Source organism: Saccostrea echinata, unplaced genomic scaffold (genome assembly GCF_033153115.1).
Source record: "Saccostrea echinata isolate AGI-Se365-2 ecotype Australia unplaced genomic scaffold, CSIRO_AGI_Sech_v1 ptg000001l, whole genome shotgun sequence".
Taxonomy (NCBI): domain Eukaryota; kingdom Metazoa; phylum Mollusca; class Bivalvia; order Ostreida; family Ostreidae; genus Saccostrea; species Saccostrea echinata.
The window spans coordinates 1,684,799-1,695,000 of record NW_026889750.1 but is presented as its reverse complement, the minus strand read 5'-3'; the positions used below and the strand labels follow the sequence as shown (position 1 = coordinate 1,695,000).

The following is a 10,202-nucleotide window of genomic DNA, read 5'->3' as shown; positions in this document are numbered from 1 at the left end:
TTTTAAAACGAGGCACACTATTAACCAACAAGTTGATGTAACAAGGATATCAAGTGTCTTTTGAAATCATCATTGTGCAAGTTCGATGGTCGATACAATGATCTTATCAGCAAATACAATCTATCAAATGCTGACTGACGTTTTTCATACAAATTGTTAGGCCATTATTTAGACTTTTCTACTGATTTTCCCGTTTACTCGATCATGACCAGGAGCACACGGCGGGTGTGACCAGTCAACAGGGGGTGCTTACTCTACCATGGCACCTGATCCCGCCTCTGATGTTTTTGTAGGTCCATGATATGTTTGCCCTACTCCCGATTTGTATCGTTTAAATGGACTATGAGCTCGTTATCTCCATATTTTTGAGATTTTTGTAAATCATATCAAAATATAACTAATATACATCTTTAAAAGATTTTTCAGTGAGTCTCAAGTTAGTGATGAACAAAAAGGGCACCGCAATGATTTTTCTATACATAAATATCATTTATATTAAATCTTATAGATTTCAGGCCCGTTGGAAAGCCTCCCGTATATTTAGCAAACAAACTAGGTACGTGGTTATGATGAGCAGGGTGCCTCTTCCAAAATTTTGAATTTCATGGCCCAAGGTTAGGAGGTTCTGGTGTCAGGAGGGAGCTCTGTTATTTATATATAGAAAAAATACATCAATGCTTTAAAAAATCTTTCCTGTCCCTGAACATTTAGCAAACATACCAAGTGCATGATTATGATGAGCAATGGTGCCTCTTCCAAAACTGTCTTTCCAAAACTATAGTCACGGCCCCTTGGCAGGGGTTCTAGTGTTAGAGTTGGGCTCTACTGATTATGTAGTGAAAATGCATTATTTCTTTGAAAATCTTCTCTGCTCCTGCGTATAAGGCAAAAAATAAGTGCTTGATTATTATAAGCGAGGGTGCTTCTTCCAAAATTGTGAATTTTATGGCCTCTGGGCCAGGGGTTCTGGTGTTAGGGCAAGGCTCTATTGAATATATATAGTGAAAAAACATTTATTCTTTTTTTTAATCTTCTCTGCCCCTGCACATTTAGCAAACATACCAAGTGCATGGTTATGATAAGTAAGGTTGCCTCTTCCAATATTAAGAATTTCATGGCCCTTGGTAGGGGTTCTAGTGTTAGGGTAGTGCTCTTATGATTATATAGTGAAAATACATTTATTCTTTGAAAATCTTCTCTGTTCCTGTGTATTTAGCAGATAAACTTAATGCATGGTCATGATAAGCAAGAGTGCCTCTTACAAAATGTGACTATATATCCATGGCTCCTGGGTCAGAGGTTCTAGTGTCTATTGATTAATTTGATTATGTAGTAAAAATCCATTAATTCTTTAAAAATCTAGGAGGCAAACAGAGTACAAAGTTGTAATGAGCAAGGGTATTTTTATCAGATTTGTAAAATTCTGGATCATTTGGTCAAGTGTTCTGTTGCTGGGCAAGGCTCTATTGATCTTGTAAAGAGAATTGTACTCTACTGAAGGAAGTTTTTCCCATTTGTTATTCACTAATGATAAGTCATTATTATTAATAATGTACTTCATAGGTCAATTGAATAAAAGAATTACAAAAAATTTTAATGTATAGTACAAAATGCACTTTCAAATTATTAATGGTCAGATAGATTGTGAATAATAGATGAATAAAAATAAGACAAAAAAACCTTATTTTGTACATTGCTTAAGGATACACCGAAGGCTTTTTTCAAGATTTTCAACAATTTTGAGATTTTTGTCTAAGAAAAAGAAGTTAATCACTGCTTTATAATGCATGTAAATTTTTTGGTAATTATGAAATGGTTTTTTAATTATTTAACAATAATGAAACATAAACACTACCACATGTGAATGTTCCGTTATTGAAGCTTCTGATTTGATCTGTGACTGCCTGCCCATGAAAGACGCAATAAATCATTGTGACCACTTGGGGAATTCTTCACTAGCCACACAGAGGTATCAGTAATTAAACTACAGGGACTCTAGATTTAGAGAAGGAGATCTACCAGATCACTGATGACCATAAAATAGAAGGTGGAGCTTAGCTCTTGCCATTTTGCCGGGAAATCTTTCTGATTCAGAATTGAAACTATTTTACTTAATTAAAAGCATCTAAATACAGAAAAGAACCTCCCATTCTTGTAAATATGCATGGAAAATATGGCTAAGTGACAGGTATCCAAAGCTGAATCTCCAAGGTGTCATATATTCTTAGCTTTGGTAGATTTTGTTGTGTAATGGGTTTTTGCCCTCTACTGTAAAGTAAGATCTGACAGTTTGTGGTATTATTTCAAAGGATTCAGCTCCCTTATTTATTGACCAATTTCTCTGAAAATTGGATGGGTTGCTTCTCAAATGCGTGTTCACAAAACTGTATCTCAGTTTTTTATATCTAGCTTAGTTTTGGAAATATTGAGGGAAATGTTAAATTAGGCTAATAAATTGTTAACATTGAAGGACAAATGGCTGTAACTTTTGAATTAGAAGATTTATCAAAAATCTGAGATATAGTTTTTAAGTTCAATCTTTAATCTACCTTGAGGCAAAATTACCACTTTGGGGGGGGGGGGGGGGGGGGGGGTAAAATACAAAAAAGTTGATTTATAAAATATTCATGCACTAAAATTTACATCAATATTTATATAATTTTTAAATAAGTTATTAATTAAAATTTAAATTAGGATAAATGGTAAATTTAACAAGCTTTCAAATGATATATACTTTTATTATGTTATCTTTGATAATGAAAGAATTACATGCAAATAAAATTCTGGCATTTGGAAACCTTTTGTGTATCCTTAATTTTGGGCAACATATCTTCATTTATCAGTTTATTTTGTTTTATTTTATACTTCTATGGATCCTTTACAGTGTATTATTCTCAGGTGACCTTTTAGGCCCTTTTTTTTTTAAAACTTATCACAGAATTTTGTTTGGTAGTGCCCCCTTCATTAATCTGAAAATGTGTGATTGTGCCCCCCCCCCCCCAACTGAAATTGCTCCTAATGGGCCTGAATTTAATCATATAGTGAGAAGTACGATATACATTTATTCTGTACACGGTCAAGAGGGAGATGATATTAGGGGGGACCTATATTATGCAGTACTTTTCCCTTTAACATATATTATTCTCTTTGGATACAAACAGCGAAATTAACAAAGGATCGAAATGTTTGTTTGTTGTTTAACGCCCCTATAGAGAATTTTTCACTCATATGGAGACGTCACCACTTGCATATGGATGGCTGCAAATTTGGATCTATACTCGGCACTCGTGGACATTGAGCAGTGAGGGGTCTTTTTGTGTCAGCACCTACTGCGACACAGAACCTTGGTTTATACGGTCTCATCAGAAGGACCGGTCTCCACGTCTCATAGTGGATTCGAACCCGCGACATAAGGAACAACTCCTTACTCCGCAACTTCAGAGTAAACGCGCTAACAACAGCGCCAAGCGGGCGACTAGAATCGAAATAAAAGCAAAATATACACAATAAACTATTTAAAAAGAACGCGAAACAAACATTTAAAACCAGTATTATTAACTGCAATAACTACCCATATCCTTGATCACGACATGTACTTAATATTACTAGTATCACCCGTCAATGAGTTTCATTTTGTTTTCATGTCGTTGTTTTTTTCCCGCTTTTTCTGGGGAACAGCAGAACTAATTATGACCAATTTTTGTATATAGCATCTACTGATAAATGGGGACATATATTGTTAGTTTCGTTAATGCCACTGCCTAAATGGGGCCTGAGGGTCCAAAACCATAAACTTATTGCAATCTTCAAACATTTTCTCCAACACTCCTGGATACTTTAGTAGACAAACTGTTGCCATGATTATAATGATTGTGAAATTCATGACCCTTGAGTTCTGGCTCCAGATTGGGGTTTAGGTTGCCATTCATTGAAAATGCATTCTATTTTATGATGTCTACTTTATTCATGGACATCTAGAAGACTAATTGTTTGCATAATCATATGAGTATGAAGAAACTTTTTCCTAAATTGTGACCCCTGTGTCCAGGACTAAGGATGGAACATGGTTGTCATATATTAAATTGCAATGTATGCACATTTTTGAAAATCCTCCTTCATGGACATATTGCAGGTAAACTGTTTCTATGATTATGAAAAACAGTTAACTCTTTACAAAATTATGAAATTCATGACAGAGAGCAATGCAAAAATTAATAATTTCATGTTTTTTTAGACAGTTTATTACAGTTACATTATATCTGCATTGCACTCAAACATGAAATGCAAGTTACTAAGTATTTATATTGTCCATAAGGAACTATAGAATGAAAATATATGAACAGGAAGACCAACAGTTAAATTTTATTGCTTTTTCAGTTTATATTAAAATACCAGAAGATATCAGCTGGCAGGCTTCACCAAGGGCAGGTACCACTGTAAAAGTTAACAAATATATTATAAGCAAATTGTCGATGGAATATAACTATAAGACCTTTTATTTGATTTCATAAAATTATCTTTTTCTACAATATTTTCACTCATACTCATGTGTGTATATGTGAGTTTCAAACCTTTCAACTGAGAATATGTGATAATTAATCTTAAAATTCAACTCAGGAGAGCTAAAAATTAATTTCTGTAGCATAAGAGAGAATTTAGTCTTGAATTATATTGCTAATGTGGATGTTTTAACATTAAAACATTAAATAAGAATTAAACCCATCTGGAAGCCATTGGTAAAATGTCTTTTTAATGATAACAAGGCATCCCTTTAATGGATGCAATTAAACCTAAATTGGTATTTGATCATTTTTACAACTTTTTTCTCTTGTATAGCTTATTCATGTTGATACTAGTATTTCCCGTAACATAAATCTACATTAAATTTCCAAAATAAATTCCAAGTGCATTAACAGTTGCAACTATTGCAGAGAAAAAAAACATAACCTGAGTAAGTTTTTTATACGTTATTTTCTATATTATTTTTTTAAATGTCCTATTGATTTACAAATATTAAATGCACATTTTTCTTTATTACCTCTTCCGTCATTCCTGCTATGGTTCTGCTCTCTGTATTAAATGGAGGCTTCAAAGAACTAAAACGATTAGGAATGAGAATAATATTGAACAATGTCATCAAGTTATTCAAACCTGAATTCACCCCAATTTATGAAGAAAAAAAAATCAAGTTTATTAGTCTAAAAATGTCTTACATACCCAAAATATTGTTGCACTAATTTATGAAATGTTGGAATACAATCCTGAAAAAAAGTTCTACATATGCTAATTATCACAAGGAAAACATGTAATATTATCTGTCTATATATCCATGCTTGAAATAATTGATTCCAAGACGGATTTTATACATGTATATAATGGAATTCAACACTAAGTATTTTTGGCAAATTCTAGGAAGTACCATTTTAAGTACATTATAAGTAATTAGAGTATAACGATGTATGTACTGAGATAGTTTGAAATTTCTATTGATTTCAAAAATGGATGCCTACCAGGGGAGGGTTGGAGTGAGAACATACGTAAGTAAACCATCTCAGTCCTGCAGCAACATGAGTTATCTCATCTCGGAAAATGACCTCCAATATTGCTGCTGATTCTGGGTCGTTGTTCTTTGCAAATTTTTCCAAAATTTTTGGTTGCACATCAAGACCTCTTAAACACACACAAACAAAGATGAATGAAATCAAAAAATTTCCATATCTTGACAGCAATATTTTTTTAAAGAAAAATAAATAAAAAAGAAAGCCAAGATTCAAATGTGAGCTAACCTGGCTTCGTGTACCATATGGACAATAGCCAGTCTTGCTAGTAAACTGTCACTTGTGTCAGTTGCTGCGGACCACAATGCTATGAAAAAAGCAACAAAATTAACCAAAACCACAGGGGGTATCAGAAGGTCTTTTTTAGTTCCATACCAGTGAAATCTAAAGGGACTATATTTGTATTCATATCACTATCAAAATATTGAACGCCCAATATAAGGACTTGATTCTATTCTAGAAAATATTCAAAGCATTAGCTTCTAAAACTAGCTTAAATAGGACATACCATTATGCACAGGAAGAGCACCAAAATAGCTACCCAAGTCTTGTAGTCTATCTGACAGCATCTTATAATGCTGAAAATGACAATAACTGAAATATATGCTTCTGGATAAAGATTCCCACCATTTGACAGTAAAACAGTAAAATATAAATATGATATAATACATTAATCACCACATACTTCAATTTAAAATTTAAGAGCAATGACTTGCTAAATAAGTTAAACTTGAAAAGTAAAATAGTTTTTTTTTAAAGAGAAATTTATCTCACCTTTGCTTCATCACATGCCACTTGGACAAAATCATCATAGAAACCCTGTGGGAGAGCCTCATCACAACCATCTGGTGTTGCCGTGGAGAAGCGAGCAATGATGTCCCATGATAAATCAATAGCCCATTGCTCTATATTGGCCATAGAATGCAAGCTAGATATCCGACTAGTCTACAAGAAAAATTTACTTTGAGTTTCATGTTTTCATAATGTATACCCAAAAGACTTTCAGTGAAAATGTATATTTTATATGTAATTCAAAATTTTAAACTTGCGTGGTAAATTATATTTTAGAAATTTTATTGCAAATGTAAACCAACCCAATTTCTTGATAACAAATACATGTACAAATAAAAATGACTCATTGCTCAGATATTGACTCTTTAATTAGGCCAAAGAAAAAAAAATGTTTGTTTACTATTACATGCAAATAAAAAGTAGGGAGGAAGGATTTTGCGGGGTTTTTTTTTTTTACATAAAAGCAGAACTTTGAAATACAATTTATAAACATAGTTTGAGGTTCTCTTCTTCTAGCCATAAAATCTACCTGACAGCTAGATCTAAAAGGAACCTTATGACTTATAAACTGTTACATTTTGAAAGAAATGTTTAGACATGCAATATCTTTATAAAATTAAAACAATAAAAATCTTTGGGTAGACATATAAAATTTGAGTGAATGGGTAACTGTAAACAAACATATTTTTTAGGCCTTACCAGAAGTAAGAGAATCAGATATTAAGTGGACTATATAATACCAGAGAGCCCCCTTTCCCTCTCTTTCTCTCCTTGCCTGGTTTTACAACTGTTAAACCTTCATCCCTGGCTGGTTGGTCTGGTGGATGACAAAATCCCACAGTTAGCTCCCCTTTTCTCCACATCTCTCCCACTTTCTGTGTTAGTTCTACCTATTTGTAAACAAATCAATCTTTAATGTATCCTTCTTCAATCTTTATCAAGTTTATTATAACCCCTCTGCTATTTCAATATTTACAGGGATTAAGCTGATAATCATTAGACTGTTTACAATGCATTTATTCCTGTTCACAATGCAAAAGAAAATATGCTGGATATTCATGATATTGGAGAAATGTTCTATACCCTTAAAAGTCCACATATCATGGTTGATATTTTAAGTCGAGTAAATTATGAATAGGTGCAAACAGAAAATTCACTTAAAAATAAAGTGAAAACTTGTGACAAAGTTATCTACCTTTTGTTGAGGACAGGCCGTATTGAGTATTTTTGATGCCCAGTATGTTAGACTTGTTGTGTCTTCATCCTTAACTGTCTTGTCTGTTTCTATTTTTTTTTTTTAAAAAAAAAGACACATTACACAGTGGCAACTAGCAAGATTATGCTATCAAATACAAAACAAGAAACTGCTTAGATGACATGGCAGGATTGTGCAGTAGTCAGTAGACAGTTTGATATCCTGTTTTGATCTGTCCTAATTTCTTTCCATATTAAAGAGAGAAACTACAAAAGATGAAGTATTCACTACAAATCAGCTACTTATTTTAAAAGAAGAATGTTGAAGACAAGATATAAATTGGCATTTGCAACATCTTATCATGATTATCATTTGCAAAGTTTGAAGATGATAAACCAGAAATGTCCTCCTCAACCAGATAAATTTATTCTATTTGACATTATCAAGACCTGGCATCAACTGAAGCCGAAAGTGAACACCACTGATGGTTCAGAAACATCACATAAATTCTGTGTGAAATTTGAAGATGATGACCTACAATAGGTCATTCATTTATGGCAGAACTACACTGTAAATGCCACAGCTGAACAAAATTGTAGACACAGGCAGACTGGCAACATTAATCCATAGACAACCCAGTAAATATTATAGATATAATATTGTGTTTTAACAAGATGCAGTATTCCATTCTATTATATACATTTATCCTGTATCAGAAACATTTTGCATATCATATTATCATTTTTGTGATGCAGGAAAATAATACATGTAGTCCATCTGACTAGATTTGTTCCTTTATCATGTATGTCTTCTCACTTGTTTCAGTTTGGGTGGTGTCTTTCTTGATAACTGGACTCTTAAATGGTTTGGTTGACAGCTCACTTCCAGTGTAGAAATAAAGCTGATCATCCTTTATACAAACTTCATATACATCTTGCTGTAAAATAATATAAATTCTGTATATTTCAAGATTTAAATAATAATATTTACATTTGGAAATGTTTTCTTTTATATAACACTATTAAAAGCAACGCGTATCTATATTCGTATAAACACAGGTTCCTCGCGTCATAAACGTTCGACGTAATTTCTCAGTGACGTCATAAAGGGTCGACGCGCAATCAATAGATCATACTCGTGCCGTTGAGTTTGAAAAAATAAAACATTTCACGCGTTAAAGGTTATAACCAGGCTTATATATAATATGAATAAGTCACAAATGTAAATATAAGTAATAAGGTATCATTTTAAAACATCTATCGGGATATAAATACGGGTTGGTACGAGATCAAATTTGATCTCGTGACCAACCCGTATTTATATCCCGATAGATGTTTAAAAATGATACTTTATTTCTTAAATCAACACTGTAAAACTCCCATATCAATGTACATACTAAGGTAAATACACATGAATATCGATAAACAATGACAATTAAATCGTCCATTTATTTTACAGGATTATTATCATAAGTTGGCCTAACAGAACAAGGTATTCCTCACCTTCAATCCGTATGATGATTCTCCAGTTTCTAGATCAAAGTCATATGAATGCCAAGGACATACAATCTTCTCCCGACCATCGAAATCCTCTATATCACCTTGCTCTAGAGGACCACCTTAAGTTAGATATATCAAGCTGATAATCATATTGACAATGTGTGTGTATAACGAATCCATACAATATAACATTCTGATTCAGGGTGAAAAAACAATGTTATTTTACTGTGAGTTTTTACTTTGAGTTTATAAGTGAATTATAAGAAATACTTTAAACTTAATTTCAACCTTCATGTGAACACACTGCTCCCAGTGCATAGAATTTGTCACTCTTTTTACTGTAGATTACAACAATATCCTCTCCACCATCAGCATAATATCTATAAAAAAAAAAATGAAAACATTCAAAATAAAGAATTTTTTTAATGAAAAAAATCTTTCTAAATTGCTGGTCATTCCATAGTGTCAGTAAAAATGTCAAGACTACTTTCCAAGGATGCCTTCCAATAATGGAACCTCCATGGGAAAAGAAAGAGAGTGCCAAGAAACATTCAAACATGCTTCTCTCTACAATTTAAGCTCTCACCCGGTCTATTAATGTAGACAATATCATTTTAATGATAGAACGTTCTGTCAACTACCTCCCGACATGTAACTGACTGGCAATGTAAGAGAAGATAGTTCCAATATTATGAACATTACACAGAGTTTGTCAGGTTATTGCACAACTGTTACTTACAGCCGCTTTACCTGTTACAAATGTATTTTTTCAACTTGGCTACTGGTCCTGCACAATACCAGTTGGTTTCATTTACTACGTCTCGTAATGCAGTTACAAGATCCTTGTTATATCCCGAGCTCATTCTCTGTTGACAATGAAGCAATAAAAAAAAATTCCGGTGTTTTTTCCTGAATATTACCATTTGTGATAATCGTAACTACTCGGCCATTTCCGTGAACTAAATATTTCTCTTTTCTTTCTGAAAATGCCCGAGTAGTTACGAATGCATTTATGGAAACCGAAAATAAGAAAAGATAACTTGTTCTTTACGTATTCGATATTAAAATATCACACGAGCATGTCTTAGTATCGATCATTTGGTCATAATATTATTGGATCATTTTTAATACATACATATACAAATGTACTGGAATTGA

The 10,202-nt window shown here is 32.9% G+C and overlaps 1 protein-coding gene across 2 annotated transcripts; it reads right to left on the bottom strand.

The window, feature by feature from the left end:
* Positions 1-4,350: 4,350 nt before the first annotated feature.
* Positions 4,351-9,980, bottom strand: LOC133182870 (uncharacterized). Of its 2 annotated transcripts, XM_061317720.1 has the most exons (13): positions 9,795-9,980; positions 9,333-9,424; positions 9,048-9,163; positions 8,362-8,482; positions 7,546-7,634; positions 7,091-7,240; positions 6,333-6,503; positions 6,067-6,136; positions 5,787-5,865; positions 5,511-5,670; positions 5,218-5,261; positions 5,039-5,096; positions 4,351-4,434 (listed from the first exon to the last, which is right to left on the bottom strand). In XM_061317720.1, exons 1-13 carry the CDS (start codon positions 9,965-9,967, stop codon positions 4,402-4,404), a joined length of 1,356 nt encoding a protein of 451 aa, XP_061173704.1. In that variant the 5' UTR covers positions 9,968-9,980; the 3' UTR covers positions 4,351-4,401. The 2 variants fall into 2 exon arrangements, with proteins under 2 accessions (XP_061173704.1, XP_061173710.1); XM_061317726.1 differs by lacking the exon at positions 4,351-4,434 and having other exon boundaries at positions 5,218-5,274.
* Between the last annotated feature and the right edge of the window lie 222 nt (positions 9,981-10,202).